We start from the raw sequence: 24,577 nt of genomic DNA, 5'->3' as shown, positions 1-24,577 counted from the left end.
ACAATTAGGAAACATCTAATACTACCAATATTCCAAAACTGAAGGGAATGCGTCACATATATTTTTATATTTTATTAAAGCCATACAGTTGGCTTAATTATACAAGTAATGTAACAAAGCCTGTTTAAAAAGGTTGAACACTGACTTCTAGGCAGTGGCGTACATAGAAAAGTAAGGATCAAACCAGGCCCCGCACACAGGACTGAAGGGTTTCCACCTAAACCCCTTTCAATGACCCTTGGACCATTTTCCCACTGCCTCATTTGCTAAAAGTTGTTCCTTTAGAGGGTAGAGTCCTGACCAAGTTTTCACTCCCAGTAGAAGAGGGGATGATCCCAGCTGGGCCCCATAGCAGTCGCATGGTCTGCCGCTATGGTAGTCACGCCCCTGCTTCTAGGATAGCTGCCTTACATCTGGTGGCATTGGAGGTAGAGTTTTTCTAAAAGCTGATTTGAATTCCATCTTCCCAGAATTCCGGAGGAGCATCGTCTGGCCTATAAGACTACTCATGCCAATTAAACGCTCTCCATAAGAAATATAGTATCCCCAAAAGCCATACAGTGAAACATATTCCTCTAAGTCTGTATTTTCTGTACATGATGGGGCAGCCATCTTGCCTCAGCTATTTAGAGATCTGCTTTACAGCAGCCACAATGACCACAGACACGACCTGTACATTGATGTCTATGGGAAAGTTGTCTACGCATGCTCTGTAATCTGCGCAAAAGTCATTGTACATGGCGTGATCCGGTGTTTTCAGTCATTGTAATCCGGATTAGTGGCCAGTGTTAAAAGTGCAGTTTTATTTTTAAATATATAGACAGTGACAAAGGAAATGAAAGATTTTTTTTTTGATTTTTGGGTGATCTTATATTTAACCCCTTAACGCCCAGCACCGTACATGTACGGCACACTGATCAGGCGGGTGCAGGCGCTGCGCCAGCCCGATCAGCGGCAGGGGTCCGGCAGTCATTGATAGCCGGACCCCTGCTGTATGCGCCAGCATCGGTGAAATGATCGATGCCGGCGAATTAACCCCTGCACAGCGATGTGAAGTCCGTGCAGGGAGGAAGCAGCCATCGGGACCCCGCGCTGCTGTGACGGAGACCCGATGGCAGGAAAGGCAGCCCGATGCCTTCCTTAGGCATCGTGGCTGCCTTCCGGGAGAGTCTGAGATATCCAGCCCCCTGGATCTCACAGGCAGGAAGCTGTTAAGTGTATTATACTTACAGCTAGGGGTGGGCGGTATAGGCGATATAGGCGATATGCGATATAAATTTGGGCCACGATATGGATTTTCGCCATATCGCCGGACCGCGATATGATTGCGCTCTCTGCGCGCACCATTTACTCCTGAGCCTGCCGGCCGGCACAGTGGAGTGAGAAGGAGGGAGTCCCTCCCTCCCCACTGTGCGCGGCTGCCGCTGAACACCAATGAGGAGAGGACAGAGTAGGAGGAGGGGACGGACTGTGGCCGGCCATATCCCACAGGGTCCCCCTCCTCCCCCCTAGTTCATTGATGGCAGTGGGCAGTTCCGATCGGAGTCCCAGCAGTGTAATGCTGGGGCTCCGATCGGTTACCATGGCAGCCAGGAGTCACGCTACTGAAGTCCTGGCTGCGATGGTATGTTAGTGAGCAGCATTATACTCACGTGCGCCGTGGCCGCCGGGCGCTCCTTCTTCTGTCTGTGCGGCGCATTGCTAATGCTTATAGCATTAGCAATGCGCCGCATAGACCTATGAGAAGAAGGAGCGCCCGGCGGCCATGGCGCACGTGAGTATAATGCTGCTCACTAACATACCATCGCAGCCAGGACTTCAGTAGCGTGACTCCTGGCTGCCATGGTAACCGATCGGAGCCCCAGCATTACACTGCTGGGACTCCGATGGGAACTGCCCACTGCCATCAATGAACTAGGGGGGGAGGAGGGGGACCCTGTGGCCACTGCCACCAATGATTAATACTGGGGAGGGAGGGGAGGGAGTGAGGGGGGGGTGGGTTTGAGTTACCATAGGGGGGCAGATAAGAGGCTGGGGGGGCAGATAAGAGGCTGTGGGGGAGCAGATAAGAGGCTGTGGGGGAGCAGATAAGAGGCTGTGGGGGAGCAGATAAGAGGCTGGGGGGGAGCAGATAAGAGGCTGGGGGGGAGCAGATAAGAGGCTGGGGGGGAGCAGATAAGAGGCTGGGGGGGGGAGCAGATGAGAGGCTGGGGGGGGCACATGAGAGGCTGGGGGGGGGCACATGAGAGGCTGGGGGGGGGCACATGAGAGGCTGGGGGGGGGGCACATGAGAGGCTGGGGGGGGGGCACATGAGAGGCTGGGGGGGCACATGAGAGGCTGGCTGCCATGGTCAGCTCCCTGCTGTTGTGTGTACTATGCACAGGGCAGCAGGGAGAGTGTGAAGTCCTATTCACCCTAATAGAGCTCTATTAGGGTGAATATGACAAGGGTTCTAGCCCTTAAGGAGGCTAATAGTTATTAAATAAAAAGTAAAAAAAAAAAAAAAAAAAAAGTTTAAACACCCCCCCAATATAGAAAACAATATATCACAATATATATCGCATATCGCACATGCTTAAAATTATATCGCAATATAAATTTTAGGCCATATCGCCCACCCCTACTTACAGCCAATGCATTACAATACAGAAGTATTGTCATGTATTGTAAAGGGGATCAGACCCCCAAAAGTTGAAGTCCCAGAGTGGGACAAAAAAGATTAAGTGAAAAAAGTTGAAAGTTTAAAAAAAAATATATAAATAAAAAAAAAAAAAAAAAATAGTCTGTTTCCCAAAATAAATTAAAAATAAAATAAAAATTTGAAAATAAAAAAAAGGGGGGGAAAAAAAAAGGGGAAAAAGTAGACATTATGTATCGCCGAGTCTGTATCGACCGGCTCGGTAAAAATATCACATGACCTAACCCCTCAGGTGAACACCAAAAAAAATAAATATAAAAAACATTTTTGTCACCTAACATCACTAAAAGTGCAACACCAAGCGATCAAAAAGCATATGCCCCCCAAAATAGCACCAATCTAACCATCAACTCATCCCGCAAAAAATGAGCCCCTAAGACAAAACAAAACAAAAAAAAAAAAAAAACACATGGCTCTCAGACTATGGACATTAAACATGATTTTTTTAGGTTTCAAAAATGCTTTTATTGTGTTAAATGTCAAAAAATAAATAAAATAAAAAAGTAGACATTAGGTATCACCGCGTTTGTAACAAGCTGCTCTATAAAAATACCACACGACCTAACCTCTCGGGTGAACACAGTAAAAAAAAAAGAAAAAAAACGGTGTCAAAAAAGCTATTTTCTGGCACCTTACATCACAAAAAGTGTAATAGCAAGAGATCAAAAAGTCATATGCACCCCAAAATAGTGCCAATCAAACCATCATCTTACATAAATAAATAAAAAGTAGACATATTAGGTATCGCCGCGTCCATAACGACCTGCTCTTTGAAAATCACATGACCTAACCTGTCAGATGAACATTGTAAATAACAAAAAATTAAATACTGCCAAAACAGCTATTTTTTGTTATCTTGCCTCAAAAAAAAAGTGTATAATAGAGCAACCAAAAATCATATGTACCCTAAAATAGTACCAACAAAACGGCCACCTCATCCTTTAATTTGCAAAATTGGGTCCGTTTTTTGGGAGTTTCTACTCTAAGGGTGCATCACGGGGGTCTTCAAATGTGACATGGCAGCTTAAAATTATCACAGCGAAATCTGCTTTCCAAAACCATATGGCATTCCTTTCCTTCTGCGTCCTGCTGTGTGCCCGCACAGCAGTTTACGACCACATATGGGGTGTTTCTGTAAACTACAGAATCAGGGCAAAAAAATGAGTTGTTTGGTTGTTAACCCTTGATTTGTTAGTGGAAAAAAATTGATTAAAATTGAAAATCTACCAAAAAAAGTGAAATTCAGAAATTCCATCTCTATTTTCAATTAAAAATGGGGTCATTTTTCTAAGCCTTCTAACGTCCCCAAAAAATAAAATGGCATTCACAAAATGATCCAAACATGAAATAGACATATGGGGAATGTAAAGTAGTAACTATTTTTGGAGTCATTACTATCTATTCTAAAAGTAGAGAATTTTTTTGGTAAATTTGGAATTTATTTATAAAAAAAAAAAATTTTGCCTCAATTTTACCAGTGTCATGAAGTACGATATGTGACGTGAAAAAAAAAAAAAAAATCTCAGAATGGCCTGGATAAGTAAAAGCGTTTTAAAGTTATTTCCACATAAAGTGACATGTCAGATTGGCTAAAAATGCCAGAAAGGTGAAAAATGGCAGGGTCCTGAAAGGGTTAAATCAAGTTTTTATGTTAAACAATGTCAGGTTCTGATGAGACATTCCCTGTAATCTAAGAGGAACAAGGTAGCACTCTTTGTACCCTCTTTCCATATCCAGGAACCTCCGTTAGCCAACCATTTCAATGGGCTACTAGACAACCACTCAAACTATGCATAAGCCCGGTTCTTCTGCCGCAGTGTTTACAGTAGCAGCAAAGGATCATAAAAATACCATCTGCACGCTGCGGAAAAATATCTGCAATGGAAAGACCTAAAAAGGAAAAACTGTAGGTCTCCCACTCCAGGGACAGGAAACCACTGAATGGGAAGAGAGGCTCCACCCTTTTATTTCTGTAGGTTTCCTGTCCCTGGGGGTAGATCCCTCTCTATGGTGCTGTCATGGGGGAGGGGAAAAAAATATCTGTAATGGAAATTGCCCTGCAGTGTGGGTTTTAGGCTGGGTTCACATCAAGTTTATTGTCATACATTTAACATATAACAGATGCTTTAGACAGATACCATGCAGTGGAATTCGTCAAAAGTTTCATTAGAGAAAGAGAAAAAATATAATATATACCAGTGTATGGTATCTGTCTGAGGCATACAAAGATGATGTGAACCCAGCCTTAAGCCTCTTGCGCACGACAGTGTGTCCCCCGTGGCCCGCATACTGCGGGTCTGCAATACACAGGCACCGTTCCGTGAGCATTCCACATCATGGATGCGGACCCATTCACTTGAATGGGTCCGCAAATCCAGAGCTGCGGAACGGAACCCTACAGAAGCACTACGGAGTGCCGTCCTGTGCTTCCATTGCGCAAAAAGATAGGACAAGTTTTATCTTTTTGCGGAACGGAAGGATCGTGAACCCCATTCAAGTGAATAGGGTCGCGATCCGCATGCGGCTGGCCCACCACGGTCGGTGCCAGTGCACTGCAGACTGCAATTTGCGGTCCGCAGCACGGGCACGGTCAGCACACATTCGTGTGCAAGAGGCCTTTCACCACAGATTTCACCCTTTGCAATGCACAGGGTGAAACCATGGCAAATCAGCAACGAGCCTGCATTTAATTTAGGGTAGTAGTTTTACACTAGCGTTGTTGGATTCCGGCAGGCAGTTCCATTGCCGGAACTGTCTGCCAGATCCAGAAATCGTATGCAAACTGATAATTTGTTTCCGGATCCGTCTGACAAATGCATTGAAATACCGGATCCGGCATTAATATATTTCAATGGAAATGAATGCCAGATCCGGCAAGTGTTCCGTAATTTTGGCCAGAGAAAATATCGCAGCATGCTGCATTGATTTCTCCGGCCCTATACCGTAAAAGGGACGGAACGGAAGACATCCTGATGCATACTGAACAGATTGCTCTCCATTCAGAATGCATTAGAACAAAAAACTGATGTGTTTTTCCCCCGGTATTGAGCCCCTATGACGGAACTTAATACAGGAAAACTTTAACGCTAGTGTGAAAGTACCCTTACGCTCCATGGGACGTGCCCTGAATATCCTTAAAAACTGAATACTATTAAAACCATTTGGGATGAAGGTTGAATAAAATATTTAAAAAAAATTGCAGGGGACAGGGTGCAAATCCCACAAGTTACCAGGATGCAGGCAACACAGGCATTGAAGCTGGTGCCACAAAACACATTTTTCACATTTCATGGGTGGCTTTTATATAATTCTTTCAATATTTCTTACAATTATAAACAGGTTCTTGCCCAAAGCAGATATCCAGCTGGCCCCAAAGGCTATTAACGCACAGTGACCGTGCTATCTTGTCAGAGGAGCGGAGTTCAGACAGGAACACCAACTGCCACACTCAGCGAGCTGCTTGCACCGAAAAGTCCAAGACGACAAAGAAAAATAAAACAGGACTTTAGGATCTGACTACACAGAGTATGTTTGTTGTCTGTTAATATAGAGATGAATACAAGCTGTAGAAACCAATCTGTAGCACATTTATCATTAAAACAATGCAAAGTTTCTTCATTTTCAAAGAAAGAATAAGAATTAAAAAATAATAATAATAATGAGGAAAGACATAGCCTTTAAAGGGGTTGTTCAGGATTAGAATTGCATACCTGCTTCCTTCCAGGAGCAGTACCACACCTGCCCACAGGTTGTGTATGGTATTGCAGGCCAGCTCTACAAAAGCTAATGAAGCAGGGCTGCTATACCATACACAACCTGTGGTAAGAGGATTTTTTATTTTTTTTTAAAGAAAGCAACAGTGTTTTCTATTCCTGGACCACCCATTTAAAAAGGAACACAAACAATGCACTGCTTACAATTAAAAAGCAAAAAATAGATGAAATATTTTCTAGGTTCCTCAGAATCTCAGCCATGCCCCCCCCCCCCTCCTTACCGTCCAGTGTAAGGATGTAAGACAACTGGCTACAGCAGGAGCCCTATCTGTAATAGTCAAAGACGGTTGTTCAGCCTCGTCCATTAGAGGAACATTGAACAGATCAGCAAGAGATCAACACTCGTGTTTTGTGCACAATTGTTTTGTTTCAGGATCCTGCAGAAAATGGTGCCGGCTGCCAAATTGTCAGGCAGCTATGTTTCTTGTTTGCTTTTCGCATTAATTTCTAGCATAGGAAAATCTAAGCTATCCAACGCAAGCTCAACAAAAAGGCTGAAGGTCGAGATCAGTTTTGCCTTTGTCAAAACCAGCTTTCATTAAGACACCTGCTTGTCAAGCTGCAAGTTCAGAGCTCAGTGGGCATTCCCTGTGCACCTCCCTCCCCTCTAATCTTTTTTTCCACAAAAATCCGAAAGTAGCTCAAATCTCCTGAAGGACTAGGGTGGCCATTCAGACCACCCTCAAAAGCCAGACTTTCCAACCCCACCTTCGCTAAGCCACACCCTGACTCCGTTAGACCATGAAACCCCTCCCTGCCCACTGCAGCAGACGGAGATTAGAGAAAAATAAATAAATATAGACTTTGGGTCAGCTGCGAGGGGTGGGAGGAGGACTATCCTTGCAGCTCAGGCTCAGACAGCGCAGTACTGCGGTCCAAGCTGTTAAAAAGGACATACCTGTGTCCGTACAGGCCCTGCACCAAACGGAGGACGGGGCGTCAGAAAGCCGGATCCCTGGCCAACCTATGAAGGACATATGCTCAGCTGTGTCTGAACAGCAACCTCTGGATGCAGTGATCACTGGCAAATCCCTATTGACTATAATGGGATCCAGCTGCTTTCTAGCCCAAGTGCCAGGCTTCGGCCTGACAAAAACCATTGCATGCAGCAGTTTTTGTTCTGGCCGACAGCCAGCAAGTATGGCATTTTGGATTTCAACATTCCCAAATCCTTTTGTTGTTAGGGGAGATAAGTCACTACCAGGGGTGTCTGGCAGTCGCTTACTCCCCCTTATCCCTGCATGGGTATTTGGGGGGGCTACTGGAAGTGCATGGCCTGCTTAAGAGCTGTATACGCAAGATGGCAGGATAATCAAGATTTGTAAAAGTCGCCTCATTTTTATTTTGGTTGCAATGGACAAAATAGATTGCAGAGGTGGACACCGGCCGTACACTGTATGTGTGATTGTCAGGAAATAAAGACATGGATTAATGCCATTTCTTGCTGCAAAATATATATAAACCTAAGACTTTATAATATTCCAAGTCTTGAACAACGGTGTTAGGAAACACTGCTTATGAGCCACCCAGTAGAAATACACAACCCATCCAATGATATCATTGCCAGATAACAGTTTCCAGGGCATATCCACAATGGGCGGTCAAGAAAAACACAATGTAGATTATAATAGTCTCCATGGCAGAAAGACTCTCGATCATGACAGTTATGATTTTACATAATTGTAGAGATTACTAAAGGCAGTGATTTAGGATACCAAGAAAAAAAAAAAAATACTTTTACAATCCTCCTGTCTGATCTAGTTAACCAAATAGTCCCAACATACCGCTGTAACAGTTAAAATGCATTCTTCTTCAAGCTGTACTTTACATGTGGCATGCATTAAAAGGAACATGCGGGGCAAAAACAGATACACTGTTATGCCTGGTGCAAGGGGTGGTGAATGCCATAAGGATTCATGCCTGACCTCCCCCAGACCTTGCATTCTACATAACACTGACAGTCGCCTGGAATGTTCCTTAAAAATCATTTCAAATAGTCAGTAATAAAATGTTCAAAATCATACCTTCCCTTTAATAAAAAAAATATAAAAAAATAAAATAAAAGACCTGAGTGAGCCATCGGAGAAAAAAAATAAAATAAAAAGTACCCTAGAGATACCAAGTAATGAAGGCTTAAAAAGAGGCATGGATAAAACCCATCATATACCCTTATGCCAGATATTACGGCTAGGGCATAATAAATGGAGAGACCATACAACACCATAAAAGAGTCCCTCTCCGGAAAGAAGGGGGCGATATACTTTGCTCCCCTCATCTCTGCATCCATTAGCTAAAGACACTGGTTTCCATTGCACAATCACCAAACCGACACAACAACAACTGGGATAAAAAATAAACCCATAATCGCCATACACACAGCAACAACCCACAGACTCTCAGCGATCACAGGAGATGAGCTGGAACGTAAGAAGGATGATCCCCTGGTCACTTCTGTCCTGTGGGTACCTGCAGAGCAGGTTGTGCCTTCTGCTCCATTGCATGCACAGCCCCTCCTGTCTGGCCACAGCCAACTTCTGGAGATGCATCACCCATCCAGTGGCTTCCCTAAGTAGACCAATGTCACTTCTGTGTTTCCATAGACGGCTGAAACTGCTGGATATAGACAGGTCTTTGGAAGTCCCCTAAATGCCACTCCTAAAAACTCATAGCCGCGCTCAAAGGCCAAGGTCTTGTCTTCCATATCCAAGATGACTCTGATCCTTTCACCTATCTGCAATGGAAAGAGAAAAATACATATTGAGTATAGGTCAAGACGATGAGGCCGCAGCTACACATAGCAACATCAAGGGTAAAAGTCAAACTCGCGCTGTGTGTGTAGCCACAGCCATGCAACAACTACACAAGAGAAGTCTTTCAATTGACATGGTTGTGAAAATGGTCGTCCAGGATTACTAAAACTTCTAAAAACAGCGCCATAGGAGGTCTGTAGTATTACAGTTCAGCTCCATTGACTTCAAAAGAGCTTAACTACAATACCAGACATTATCCAAGGACAGGTATATGGTAAATCATTGAAGTCTCTGGGTGAAGCAATTAGATGATGGCATGTTAAAATCCCCTAGGGCAGTGGTGGTGAACAGTTTAGAGAGTGCCCAAACTATCGCAAAGTGCCAACAAGGCAACGTAACCTGAATACTCCAGTCCAGTAGACTTTTTCCAGGGTGCTGGTGCCCACAGAGAGGGCTTAGAGTGCCACTGGTTCTCCACAACTGCCCTCGTGTGACAGAGCCAGAAATCCACATTGTTCTATGGCCTGGCTCTATAATAATGCACCAAAGTGTTTTCTGCTCATGCAGCAATGATGTCACTCTCCATCTGAAAAAGGAGAAGTGTTGTCCAGGTGGAGGCTGATGTCATTGGTGCATGTACAGAAAAAAAATATCTCAGCTGTGGGGGAACCAAAGCGAGACATACTGCTTATACACCGATTGTAGAAGCAACAGTGCATGCCCGGGATTACAGGAAACAGCACAATGAAGATGTCTAAACCTGTCACTCAAGGGAAGGGGGCGCATACTAAGTCCCGAAAGCGGAAGAGCTGTGGTGCACCAAGAGGTCTGGGCTTACCCCTCCATGTAATGAAAAGGAGATTTTTGTATAACTTATCAGTAAAATCTCTTTCTCGCCCATATTCATTGGGGGACACAGGAACCGTGGTATAGCTATGTCCTCTAGGAGGCGTTGACACTAGTAAAAGCTGTTAGCTCCTCCCCTGGCAGCTATAACCCCTCCTGCCTGGAGAGAGAGCTTCAGTTTGTGAGAAGCAGTAGGAGAAGCAAGTAAACCAACGAAAAAACGTGTAACAGCATCAATGCCATGAACCGAACTAGGTTCTAACCAGCAACAGCCACAACTGTGGACGAACAACAATACTGGGTGGGTGCTGTGTCCCCCAATGAAGAGCGAGAAAGATTTTACTGGCAAGTTATACAAAAATCTCCTTTTCTCGCCCATATTCATTGGGGGAGGACACAGGAACCGTGGGATGTTCAGAAGCAGTACACGGGGAGGGAAAAACCACAGACCCATGGAAGCAAGCGTCCCTGCTGGTAGCTAAGAAACTGCCACCTGCAAGACCTTGCGGGCTAAGCAGCGGCCGCAGATGCATAAGAATGCACCTGGAAAACTTTCTGAATGTGTGTAAGGAGGACCGGAAGCCGCGTTACACAACTGCGCAGCCAAGGCACGATGCCTCAGAGCCCAAGAAGCGTCCACCGCTCAGGGGAGCGAGCCGTGACACTTGAGGGCGGAACGGTAAGGCATTTGTAGACCGAATCCATCATGCAATTTCCCCTCGGAGGCCGCCAATCCTTTCCGTGGAACCTCCGGATGACAAAAAAGGAGGTTCCGTATGCCGGAAGGGACTGGAGGCTGCCAATAATGACGTAGCTCCCTGCCTTAGGGCGTGAAGGAGAGGGACAGTGAAAAAAGGACAATTCCTACATTGAAGTGGAAGACAGAGACCACCTTCGGGAGAAAAAAGGAATAGCCCAGAGAACCGCCTTATCCTTGTGAAGACCCAGGAAAGGTTCCCTGCAAGAGAGCACCCCCAACTTGAAAACACCCGTCTGATGGATGAGAGCCAAGAGGGGAAAAAACAAAAAAAAACACACTACCTTCTAGGACAGGAGTCAGAGAGAGAGAGGGCTCAAAGGGATAAGACTGGAACTCAGAGAACTATATTCAGATCCCAAGGCGGTAAAGGACGGTACAGAGGAACCGTATGTGCCACTCCCTGAAAGAAGGCTTCCATGGGCACCAGGGGAGGCCACGCCGTCAACCAAGACCCTAAATGCCGATGTAAGACCGGACCCTAAAAAGGAAGGTCGTCTGAGTGGCAGTGACAAGAGACATCTCCTAGAACGAGATCAGCGTACCACGCGCGACGGGGCCAATCCAGAGCAACTAGGATTTGTCGGAATGCCCTCCGTAGAACCCTGGGTAGGAGAGAAGAAACACATAAGGAGGGAGAAACTCCCGCCAAGGAGATGTCAGGGCATCCATGTTGTATGTTTCCGGAACTCCTGCTCGGGAGAGAAGGTGGGAAGCTTTCGTGTAGTATACCGTTAGCACACCCAGACCAATGGAAGGAGTCCCTATAGAAGGAGGGAGGTGGAGGGCGCCACAGCCCACCAGTTGGGACCGGAGTGTGCCTGGAATGGAAGGCCACTAAAAGAATAACCCGTGCAGATGAGGGAAGGTAGTAACATAAGAACCACCAAGGCATGCGGGGTGTATGAATCATGATCCAGAGGAGGCAAAGGACAGGGGCAGAATAGGCTAGGTCCAAGCTCATTTTCCGTAGAGACTGGCACTATACAGCCAAGGAATTCAGTTGTAGAAGAGTCCATGACCTGACGAAAAAACTAAAACAGACAGACCCCAAGTATGTAGTGGTATGCAATACCGCTCCCACAGTAGTAGCCAGCGATCGCCCCGTCAGCGCAAAAAACAGAGGGAGGCCTGAGACCATCTGTAGAAGCCACGTACCATACTGCCCCAGTTTAAGTAGAGCAACCTTAAGAACTCTACCTGGAAAGGCACGGAACGGGAGCAACTGCCAAGCTGGCGCCAGGGTAGGGCCCCTACCTGAGGGGATGTCCCACTGCAGAGACCACAAACTCAACATTAGAGAAAAGGCTGCACCTGTGGAGGAAAACACGCTGTAGCTGCTACCAGAGTGCCAGCATAACCACTTTCCCAGAGAAGGAGGAGTGGTGGATAGAGAATACGGTCAGTGAAGCGCTCGACTCGTTGGAACGTACTCACCATATATGTGCAATGGTGTACACACTACCACTGATGCGGACAATATCATGACCGACTGGAACAATGAAGACCCATGGAGATGAGAGAGTCTCTAGGACACAAGTGATGCTAGTAAACCCCCTGAGAAGACAGAGGAGTTATAATCATGGCCAAAACCAGTACCAAAAAGAACACAATGAGCATAGCCACCGTATGCACTGGCGGCACTCATAGCACTAGAGTAAGAGTACCAGGCACCATTGAGTACCGACTGTTGAATTGCCGTATCTGAAGATATTCAGTTATTCCCCCGCTAGTGGATCACTTGCGAAAGGGAGCAAGGCAGGCAGGAAGCACAGTGATGTGTAACACTCCGGCTATGGGAGGATAGCGCAACAGTCGGACCGTATCCAAAAGGTGGTGCAATTACCCTACCTATGGAAGGTGGAATGCGTACGGAGTACTTAAGCCAATGGTAGGGAAAATATCCCACCTATAAAGGAGGGTTAATGCCCACGGCAAGAACTAGTGCATATGGAGAGTCCTGTACCCTGTGGGAGTGCAATTAGCACCTAAGTAAGGGGGTAATGCATACAGCACACCTTGTAACCAGTGATAATGTCATCCTGACACCTGTGGAAGGAGCTATTGAATACGGAAGGTACTGAACCCAGTGGAGATGCAATTCCACCACCTACAGAAGGGGGAATGTATACGACCGGCAACGAACAAGTGTTATTGTACTTAGTCCAACTATGACAGGGGACAATGTATAAGGTCAGTACTGTATCCCAAAGTAGTGCAATTACTCCGCCTAAGGAAAAGGGTAATGCCTACGACAAGTGCTGCTGGCCACCGTAGACGCAATCTTAGGAGATTGCTTCAGATTCATGTCGGGGTCTGAATCAGTGATTCTCCCCCACCCCCTCGGGCGGACCCGCTCCTGTGAGAGGGTGCGCCCGAGTGTGACCCGGGGAGGAAGGGAGGGGGAGCAGAGCGGTTCGAGGAGAAGATGACCTGCTGTGGTCCGCTAGCGCGCAGGTCTGCCCCTCAGAATCTCGCCCCTGGCAGATGCGGACTGCGCAGGAGGGGGCTTAGCAACCAAACTACCCAGGGGGTGGCATGGGAACAGAGGTCCTGTATAAAATTGCACCGGTTGAGAATGACACTGACACTAAACTGTGTAAAGTAATTAACACTGAAGAGGACAGTATACTACTACAGAGGGAACTGGATAGATTGGAGGCTTGGGCAGAGAAGTGGCAGATGAGGTTTAACACTGACAAATGTAAAGTTATGCACATGGGAAGGAATAATGCAAGTCACCCATACATACTAAATGGTAAAACACTCGGTAACACTGACATGGAAAAGGATCTAGGAATTTTAATAAACAGCAAACTAAGCTGCAAAAAACAGTTTCAGGCAGCTGCTGCCAAGGCCAATAAGATAATGGGTTGCATCAGAAGGGGCATAGATGCCTGTGATGAGAACATATTCCTTCCACTTTACAAATCATTAGTCAGACCACACATGGAGTACTGTGTACAGTTCTGGGCTCCTGTAAACAAGGCAGACATAGCAGAGCTGGAGAGGGTTCAGAGGAGGGCAAACTAAAGTAATAACTGGAATGGGGCAACTACAGTACCCTGAAAGATTATCAAAATTAGGGTTATTCACTTTAGAAAAAAAGACGACTGAAGGGAGATCTTATTACTATGTATAAATCTAATCAGGGGTCAGTACAGAGATCTATCCCATCATCTATTTATCCCCAGGACTGTGACTGTGACGAGGGGACATCCTCTGCGTCTGGAGGAAAGAAGGTTTGTACACAAACATAGAAAAGGATTCTTTACGGTAAGAGCAGTGATACTATGGAACTCTCTGCCTGAGGAGGTGGTGATGGTGAGTACAATAAAGGAATTTAAGAGGTGCCTGGATTATTTCTGGAGCGTAATAATATTACAGGCTATAGCTACTAGAGATGGGTCATTGATCCAGGGAGTTATTCTGATTGCATGATTGGAGTCGGGAAGGAATTTTTTATTCCCTTAAAGTGGGGAAAATTGGCTTCTACCTCACAGGGTTTTTTTTTTTTTTTGCCTTCCTCTGGATCAACTTGTAGGATAACTGGCCGAACAAATGTCTTTTTTCGGCCTTATGTACTATGTAGAATGATGAACCAAACGACCCCAGAGGGTGGATTCGGAAGTTCCAGTTGCCTCCCACTGGAATTGCGCAGGTGGGGAATCAACCAAACGACCCAGGAGGGTGGATTGGGAATCCAGAGGTTCTCCACCGTATGGCGCAGGTGGAGAATTATCAACCAAACGGCCACGGAGGACAGATTGGGAATCCCGCAGAGATCCTACGCTGAATTTCGCAGGTGGAGAATTAGCAACCAAACGACCCGGAAGGTAGGCTTGGAATGCTTCAGCTGTCCTCGACGTGATGTACGAAGGTGGAGAATTATCAACCAAATGACCCCGGAGGGTGGATCGGGAATTCCAGAGGTTTTCCGCTATATTGAGCAGGTGGAGAATTATCAACCAAAACAGCCCCGGAGGACAGATTGGGATCCTGCAGTGGTCCGTCACTGGATTGCGCAGGTGGAGAAATATCAACCAAACGACCTGGAGGATGGATTGGGAATACTTCAACTGTCCTCCACGGGATTTACGAAGGTGGAGAATTATTAACCAAACGGCCGTGGAGAGCGGATTGGGAATATGAGAGGTCCTCCCTATCCGAGATAGGACATGGCCCAGTGTGGTACCACACAGAAAGGTTGGTCCCGCGTTAGTGAGGGTTGAGGAGGGGGGCCCATATGGCACACATTTTTTTTTTTAAATACAATGCCGGCCTCAAGCGCACAAGAGGCAGGAAAGGGTTAAAATCCTCTGCATTACCAGCGTGCACAGGGGTGGAACCCCAGATATGCCGGCCTAAAGAGGTGGCTGTGCATGAAAGGGTTAAGGCCATTTTTAGGACCGGGCCAGGCTCAGCATGCTTCTGGGAGGGGGAGCAGGGCGGGAAGAATTCGCGCCAGAGTGCCCCCCCCCAGGGGACGAAGTTTGTGGCCTAGCTGAGCCCCTGCGCACAGCCGATTAGGGCATTGCTAGCCCCTGCATCGGCCGGCCACAGAGACCAGAGCAGCACGAAAAACGGACGGGGACTGCACCCGCGGGCCGGGCGGACACCAGTGCAGGCTGGACAAACAACATCGTGGCCGGAAAACCGAACGCATGGCAGTTAACCCCCTCCGGAGCGGCGCGCCGGCATCCGTTCCCGAAAGGGGTGGTAATGTGTTAGGTGCCGCTCAGGAAGATTCCTGTGGAGGTGGAAGCAGCGTCTCCATCCCGTGGGCAGGCGGACACAGCGCGGGCGGGCAAATAACATTGTGGCCAGCACCGGTTAACCCCCTCCAGAGCGGCGCGCCCAGCGTCCGCTCTGAAAGGGGTGCATAATGGCGGAAGATGACAGCCCCAGGAAGAGATCGGGAGCCTTCTGAGTTCCCTTCTCAGCATGTTCCTGCAATTTTGAGAGCCGAAGCGCGATGCCTGTATTAACCCCTTATGTGCAGTTGTCCCGCCTGGAGGACAACAATGAGCACCTGTTCCAGGGGTTAGAACCAGAGGGGGAGTGAGGTGCTGGGCTTGCTAAAAACCCTGTGCCTGTAGAATCTATTGCCACCAAGAGGGAGGGAGGGAGAAGACCAGATGACCCAGGAGGTTAAACCCATGTCAGAATGGACATGCTTACCTAGTCCCGTGTACTCGCCTCATCTTCTGACTTGCCGCCATCTTCACCCCTCCTCTGGTCCAGCAGGGTCACCGCTTCAGCTACTGGCACCGTAGTGGCAGGACGCTGGAAAAGGGGGGCTTGGATGGGTGACCCCTTGGCTGGCGGGATGCAGGGGAGCAAGACTGCCCTGGTCCACCTTGTCTTCTGTGGGGGAGGCAGCAGGCAGGTGATCTCCCGGGGTCGAGTTGCGCCAGTGCCGAACAGGGAGGCGAGGCGTCCACTGTTGTCCTATCTGAAAAAGGAAAAAAATAAAGTAAAATAAAAAATCTTCAGGAGATTCCCTGCAGAGCAGGGAGGTCTGGCCTCTATTGACACTAGAAAAAACTGAAGCTGGAGGGGGTATAGCTGCCAGGGGAGGAGCTAACAGCTTTTACTAGTGTCAACGCCTCCTAGAGGACATAGCTATAGCCACGGTTCCTGTGTCCTCCAATGAATATGGGCGAGAAAGCCTGATTTGCATATGGATTTGGACCAAGATATCCCCAGAATGGCTTATCACATTTTCTTCATACTGGTGCAATTCAAATCAGCATACCTGGTTTAATATGGTTCATTTTGTTGACTGGCCCTCCCTAAAGCGTCAACCTTTCAACAAACTTTGCATTTTATCAATAGTCCAGGGTGTGTACATGAAGAATAACACTTTCTGGCCATTAGAATACGTATCTGGCATTTTTAGCAGGTTTCCTCTGTGCATGCTGAATATCTGGTTTGCAGTTCTTTCACATGGTGAGTGGAGACTAGCTGCTACCCACTGCCACACAGAAAGTAGAGAATCTCCTTCCTAACCTTCTCTTACTCACTCAGAAGCAGCCCTAGGATAATGGAGGACATTACAGAGAAGTACTGACCTGCATGCTTGTGAACGTGCTCAACTCTAACCTCCCCCTGTAGCTGTGCAGTCTCTCTTTGTACCCATCTCCTACTCACTTCTCCCCCTCCCCTCTCCATAGACTTGCATTGACATGTGTGATATGGTCCTCCTGCAGAGAGCCGTTTTTCAAAGTGTAAAGCAATTAGAAGTGGGGGGGGGGGGGGGGGCTGGATACACATCTGATAACAGAACTAGACATTTCTCACTGGTTACTTATGCAACGTTGTGTGAAAAGTTAGGGACCATTTAAGGTGTAGAATCTGTGCCTAAATCTTGACTGAGGACATAGCCTACCCATCACCATCAGGTTTCCTTACAGTAGCCTGTATTCTACTGACTGAGCAGATGGTCAATAGATAATTCTACTCCTTTAGATGCTTTTTTGCTTTTGCCGCAAGACTGTCCTGAGGTCTCATGTGCTCTTTAGGTGGAGCTCTTCAGAAAACACAAAGAATGACAGTCAGCTTGTATTTACCTGATACTTGGGGGCATTATTGCACTGAGGAAAACTTCCATTCACTTCTCCATTGTGCAACAGATTATTATCAACTAGGTTCCAGCCCCAACTCTGGTCATCACTGCCAAGGAGCGCCACATAACCCTGGCACTGCATGGGAGCCCGTTTTGTCGCAATGCCAATTACCGCCACTGTGCCAAGCGGACCTTCCCACCATACTTCCCAGGCATGACGCCCCTCGCTAAAGCCAATTTTGGTGCGTGCCCCATCAGTGCTCTGAGCGATTGGATTCCGATGCAGAGTAAAACCATTTTTCTTGATGTACACGTTCCTAGAGCAGTCATTGGAGCTGAATCCATGCTGGATGGCTCGGACCTGTTGAAAGAAAGATATAGATGCTCAGATATTGATTTCTCGATACACGGTATTCAAGAGTTCACAGAAAACCAAAACTATGCCACACTTAAAGATAACAGAAAGCTCAGCCAAAGAGCTCTTCCTTGACATATCCTAGTATGGAATGGTCATCTAAAGGATCTTCTGGAAGTTAGAGATTGATGGCCCATCCTTAAGATAGGTCAACAACATCTGATTGGGGTCTGACATGAGGCTTTCCTGCTGGTCGGCTGTTTGAAGAGACTGCAGCACTGAACCAAGATCCATGGAATCATCCTGGGCCAGTGATGTCACATTCATTGGTTATGTGGCCTAGGTGCAGCTCAGTCTCATTTAAATTAAAAGGGTATTCCAGTTATATTACCTTATCCCCTACCGACAGGATAAGTAATAACCATTAGATCGATGGGGGTCCCAGTAGTAGGGCTCCCACAGATCAAGAGAACGGGGAACCTGTACCCCATTGAACCCCCTGAAATGAACAGAGCAGCCAGGCAGGCATGTGTTCAGCAGCTCCATTCATTTCTATGGGAGTTCTGAAGACAACCGAGTACAGCGCTCTGCAGTCTCCAGAACTTACATAAAAATGAATGGAGCAGCCGCCCGAACGGCCACTTTGTTCATGCGGCTCTATGGGGTACTGGGTCCCCATTCTTGAGATCGATGGAGGACCTCCACCGATCTAATAGTGATCACCTATCCTGTGCAAGAGGGTTAACTTAACATAACCGGAATACCCCTTTAATGGGCATGGACTGGAATGCCAATCAATGCTATTATACAATGTATGGCACTGTGCTTGCTACATTGTGAAGAAGCCAGTGCTGCATCCAAACAGCTGATCAGCGGGGGTGCTGGGAGTTCGCAGACCCTCATAGACCAGATGTTTATGACCTATCCTGAGGAGGATCGGATATCAATCTCTAACTCCCAGAAAACAGTTTTAAAGTGCCCCCTCCAAATTCAGGGAAAAAAAACAAAATCACATGAATTAGGTAACAAACACAACACTTTGGCCTCATTCACACGTCCGTGATGATATCCATGACAAGATGGTCAGCAGGTCATCTGTGAAGATGTCCATGAAGGATCCATGTGTCATCCGTGTTCCATGTACACTGCTAGGCTGAAAATTAATTTCCATCGCATCCCCTAGCAATGGTCAACAAAAAGCACGGACCAAACACACATGGCATCCACGTTGTGTCCGTGGTTTTCATGGACTCAAGACTTTAACCACTTAGTGACCACCAATATGCCTTTTTACAATGGTTAACTACAGGCCTTAGGCTAGTTAAAAGTTAATCAGTAAGGTATCTGTACCCCAAAATGCCATTCAAAACTTGTCCCTCAAAAACAATCCCTCATACAGCTGCATCAACAGGAAAAAAAAAAAAGTTATAGCTATTAGAAAAAAAATGGTTCTTCATTAAAGGGGTTATCTCACTTCAGCAAATGGCATTTATTATGTAGAGAAAGTTAATACAAGGCACTAATGTATTGTGATTGTCCATATTGCCTCCTTTGCTGGCTGGATTCATTTTTCCATCACATTATACACTGCTCATATCCAGAGGTTACAACCACCCTGCACTCCAGCAGCAGTGGTCGTGCTTGCACACTATAGGAAAAAGTGCCGGCCTTTCCAGTGGTAGGAAGTGCGCATAGGCACGCATGCGCAGCAGCTCCTATCCTGGTATCTGCGCTGCAGTGGTTGTAACCATGGAAACGAGCAGTGCATAATGTGATGGAAAAGAGCCAATATGGACAATCACAATACATTAGTTAAAGCCTTGTATTAACTTTCTCTACATGATAAATGCAATTTTCTGAAGTGAGACATCCCCTTTAAAGGGGCTCTCCTCTTATCCTGTATTGAAGACCTCTCCTCGGGATAGGTTGTCAATATCAGATCGGCAGGGGGGTTACCCCGCCACTCAGCTGTATGAAGAGAACGCAGCAGTTTGCATGCTCGTCGTCTACATCATAGCGGTAGGGTGGTGTAACTACTACTTTGCCGTCCCATTCACTTCAATGCCTCCCTCTTATCCTCTTCCTACAGCTGATCGGCAAGCTATTTATGACCTAGCCTGAGGATAGGCCATCAATATAGGATAAGCAGAGAACCCCTTTAAAAAGGTTTGCTGAGACCAATACTGATACCTCAGGATATACTAGAATAATACTGATACCCCAGGATAGATCATCAGCAGGGGTCCGACACCCGGGGCCCCTGCCAATCAGCTGTTTGAGAAGGCAGTAGCACCGCAGCCTTCTCTTGGCTTTCCCTAGGACAGGGACATGTTCATCATTCACGTGGCCTAGGGGCAGCTCAGCCTCAAAGAAGTGTATGGGGCCCGAGCGGGATACCAAGCACAACCGCTATACAATGTACAGCGCTGTGCTCGGTGAGCTGTGAGAAGGCCGCGGTACTACTGCAAGCTCCGCTGCCTTCTCAAACAGTTGCTCGCTGACAGACCCCCACCAATCAGACACTGCAGACCTATTCTGAGGATAGATCATCGGTATTAAAGTCCTGGAAAACCCTTTTAAGGCCCAAAATAGGCCAGGGGTTAAATAGGGCAAGCTTCTGTGGAGTCACCATGGTCTGAAAATACACACGACCGTCGTAAGTATTAGGCCCCTTGCAGACGAGCGATACGGATTAGGTCCAGATGTGCGATTTCACAAGTTCATTCAGTTTTGCCTGCAATTTCGTTCAGTTTTTTTTTTTTCATGCACGCGATAAAAAAACTGAAGGTTTACAACCAACATTCCTTAGCAACCATCTGTGGAACATGATGCGATTTTCACGCAATGCAGAAGTGATGCGTGAAAAACAACGCTCATGTACACAGACCCATTGAAATGACTGGGTCAGGATTCAGTGCAGGTGCTGTGCCCGCCTCACGCATTGCACACGCTGTGATGTGCAAGGAGTCTGCTGTGCAGTCTATGGAGACCATGGACAGTACATGTCCGATTCTTAGATTACCTGGTGACCTCCTTATTCCCGGACTCCTCTTCTCAGACTGGTGCACACCGTGCATTGATAGTCCGAGATGCTTTCTACTTGTCCAGCGCTGGCCAGTCCGAAGGCAGCAGGAAGTGTCTGGACCTACCAAACGCACAGTATGGGTCAGATAATCTGAGAGGAGGTGCGGCCATGTTGGAAAGAAGAGCCTGGGAACTGGTAACTCTGCAGCTGATGAGAGCTCCACGTAGGCGTTTATTTCCCAGTTTACGTGAAATGTTTTCGTCAACTAAGGATTGCATTAATGTAGTGTCTATAGGGACTGATGTAAATCTGCCCGATCTCAGTGCTTCTTTCAGCATAAGCGGTGTGGGGGCTGCCAAGCAGCCGCTGATCTCCCTTTACTGAAATAAGAAAGGACTGGTTGAACGGAAGGCGCACGTGCAACAAAAAGTTTATAGGCTTATAGCGTGACCATAACTGCTGCACCCAACACTACAGAGGGTGCTGGGATCTGTAGTGCTACTGAATTAAATCTAGTGTTCTCAGTTATCAGCCATTTAGGGCTACAGAGTCTGGTTTAAATCCCCTTTCCCGCCGTGTACGTTTGATTAAGAGGTTACTTATATGCATTGGCGGTCAGCCCCCCCCCCCCCCCTCAGTATTATCTTCATGGCCACAGGTTCCCCTCCCGCTCCTTAGTTTTTACATTGGTGGCAGTGGCAGCTTACGATCGGAGCCCCAGCAGTGAAATTGCGGGGCTCCGATCGGTTACCATGGCAGCCAGGATGCTACAAAAGCCATCCATGGCTGCCATAAGCTCCCTGCTGCCCTGTGTGCACGAGGCACAGCTCAGCAGGGACAGTGTAAAGTCCTATTCACCCTAATAGATTTCTATAAGTGTGAAAAACTGGCTTAGTTGCCCATGGCAACCATTTTCTTAAGGAGCTGTAAAATGAAAAGTGCAATCTGATTGGTTGTGTTGAGACGTATGCATATATAGCCATATATGCATGCAAACACGTGCATGCATGTATGATATATATGCATGCATTGACTACCACATCATAGGATGATGTGCCCAGCATCTGCGCACATCTGCCCTTGGTGGCCCACAGGGGCTCATTGTGGCCCTGTGGGAAATATGTGGTCCCTGGTTGATCTGTGCCCCCTTATAATATATTATACCCCAATATCAGTGTATACATGTGTATGGATTTGCCCCAAGCATCCATATACATGTATATTATACATATATCCCCCATCATAGGCCCCTTTACCTGAAACCAGGTGCATCAGTGTGAATGTGCCCCAAGCATTCACACTGATGCAATCTGGCTGATTGCATCAGAATGACCGGACAAGGGATACAAAGAACTCAGGTTCAAAAGAATCTGAGTCCTTTGTTTTAATTATGCATGATAGAAGGAAGGGAGAAACTTCCCCTCCTATTATGCGCATTCCGGCAGCGCAATTACCATCGCGCTGGCTGGAATGCAAAGTGCTACAGGCGGGAGATCAAAGGCCTCTCCCGCCTGTTAGCAAGTGGCGCGTCGGGGCCGCGTTCATCCGTAGGCACGCGGGCTGGCGCAGTGACGTCATCTCACTGCGCCGGCCCACGTGTTCACGATGGTGGCGTGCGCCACTGTGTGGGCGGTGCAGCAGTGCGAGCCGCTGGATATAAATATCCGGCGGCCCCTGCTCTGGGGAGAGCGGAGTTGGCCTCCCCCCGCCTGAAGAGGATCAACCCCTGGACAAACAAGCAACAAAGCGCTGAGTATTTCCCCTGATTAACCCCTACGCCCCTGATCTACCGCTATCCCACCAACGATTAACCCCTACTCCCCTGATTCACCCCTATTTCCCCTGATTAACCCCTGCCACTATCCCACCAACGATTTATAACCCTACCTGCTGTACCTTACCCCTACCCACAACCTGCTGTACCCCTCACTCAATCCCTGCCACCTGTATCCCTAATATTCCCCTGTACCCCAGCATTCACTTGCAGGGTATTAACCCTTGCATTGCTGAATCCCTACCCTTACCCTACAGGAGCATCCCTGCTCCCTATTAACCCTCGTCGATCCCTTAGGGACAGGAATGGAACCAGGTGGGGTGGGCTGCTAATATTTGTGTAAGTGTATTGTATAGTTAGTTTGTGGGTGGCATTTGGGAACCGTGTAGTTTAGTGCTGTATTTATAGTACTGTATTGTTAGTATTAATAAATATCTTATTCTATTTGTAACCATCTGTGTAACGTGTGGTTATTAGCGATCGTTTAGTAAGGCGCATGCAGCTAGATTAGTGATTAGTGTAAGGCAAAGTATAGTGAAAGTATTGTGTTATTAATATAAAGGTATAAATAGACGGAGTCCTCAATAGACGGCTCCTCCTATTTATGAATATTAATTATTGATATTTGCATAAATATTGGTGATTAATATTCCCCTTTACAGGTTGCTATGGGCAACTAAGCCGAATTTGCTTTACACCATTTTCATAATCTCCCTCTATGACTAAGGGTACTTTCACACTTGCGTTGTGAGGATCCGGCAGGCAGCTCCGTCGGCTGAACTGTCTGCCGGATCCGGAAATCCGTATGCAAACAGATATAATTTGTAGACGGATCCAGATGCGTCTGACAAATGCATTGAAATTCCGGATCCGTCTCTCGTGTCAAACGGAAAAACGGATCCGGTATTTATTTTTTCGCATTTTTTTAAAGGTCTGCGCATGCGCAGACCGGGAAATCGGATCCGGTTTTCTGGAACACCTGGTACCGGATCTGGCACTAATACATTTCAATGGGAATTAATGCCGCATTTGTCAAGTGTCCCAGAATTTTGGCCGGAGAAACAACCGCAGCATGCTGTGGTATGTACTCCAGCCAAATACCGTAAAGGGACTGAACTGAAGACATCCTGATGCATACTGAGCGGATTGCTCTCCATTCAGTATGCATTAGGATAAAACTGAAGCGTTTGTTTCCGGTATTGAGCCCATGACCGAGCTCAATACCGGAAAAGAATAACGCTAGTGTGAAAGTACCCTAATGTGACGCTGAAACATCCGTGTGACATGTTGCAACAAAGAGCTCATGTGACATTTTTACACACAAAAAATAAATCAATATTTCATAAAAACGTTCCTACATGACCCCAGGGTTTTAGAATCCTCCTGACTAAGGGGCTGAGGTAACCTACAGACTGGGTGGACCCATAACTAGAGGCTGGACAGCGGTCACCTCCACCTTCTGCTCTATAGAGACAACTGATGCAACGGAGAAGCTCAGAGCAACCAATCAGCACGCCGCTTGCATTTTCCCATCTGCCTTTAGAAAACAAGAGCCGTGATCTGATTGGTCGGGCCCGCAGCAAGCCTCGCCCATAGAATGAATGAAGTGCCGGAGCCCGCTCTCACCCTCGCCTTGTACGTGGGCAGGTTGCAGAGCACGTCGGTGCGCAGGGCTTCCTCGCTGACCGTCCGCAGGCACAGGCTCCTCCACACGTCGTTATTCTCGTCCCCGTGCAGGCAGCGATGCCAATGCTTACACACCAGGCCGCAGCTCCGGAGGTCTGACAGCTCCAGGTAGGAGAATACCAGCTCCAGCACACGGCTTGGTAATCTTCCCGAGCCCGAAGCAGGAGGCGGTGGAGGAGGCACAGCGGGAGCCGCAGAGGGAGCGGCGGCAGCCGCCGCCATACCCTCCCTATCTCCCGGTTACCGGCGACTCAAGCCCCTCCACACTCCCTCATCACCTAGCGCCAAGCAACATCCTGCTGCATCACGTAATCACTAGCCAATCAGCGCTCGCGTCTACGAGC

General features: G+C 47.3%; 1 protein-coding gene across 2 annotated transcripts; it reads right to left on the bottom strand.

The window, feature by feature from the left end:
* Window positions 1-7,790: 7,790 nt before the first annotated feature.
* FBXO45 (F-box protein 45) lies at window positions 7,791-24,527 on the bottom strand. Of its 2 annotated transcripts, none has more exons than XM_040427752.1 (3): window positions 24,174-24,527; window positions 17,398-17,754; window positions 7,791-9,203 (listed from the first exon to the last, which is right to left on the bottom strand). In XM_040427752.1, exons 1-3 carry the CDS (start codon window positions 24,453-24,455, stop codon window positions 9,018-9,020), a joined length of 825 nt encoding a protein of 274 aa, XP_040283686.1. In that variant the 5' UTR covers window positions 24,456-24,527; the 3' UTR covers window positions 7,791-9,017. The 2 variants fall into 2 exon arrangements, with proteins under 2 accessions (XP_040283686.1, XP_040283687.1); XM_040427753.1 differs by having other exon boundaries at window positions 24,180-24,527.
* Between the last annotated feature and the right edge of the window lie 50 nt (window positions 24,528-24,577).

The sequence above is a fragment of the Bufo bufo genome, chromosome 4 (assembly GCF_905171765.1).
Source record: "Bufo bufo chromosome 4, aBufBuf1.1, whole genome shotgun sequence".
In the NCBI taxonomy this organism is placed as follows: Eukaryota; Metazoa; Chordata; class Amphibia; order Anura; family Bufonidae; genus Bufo; species Bufo bufo.
This window is presented reverse-complemented; position numbering and strand designations above follow the sequence as displayed.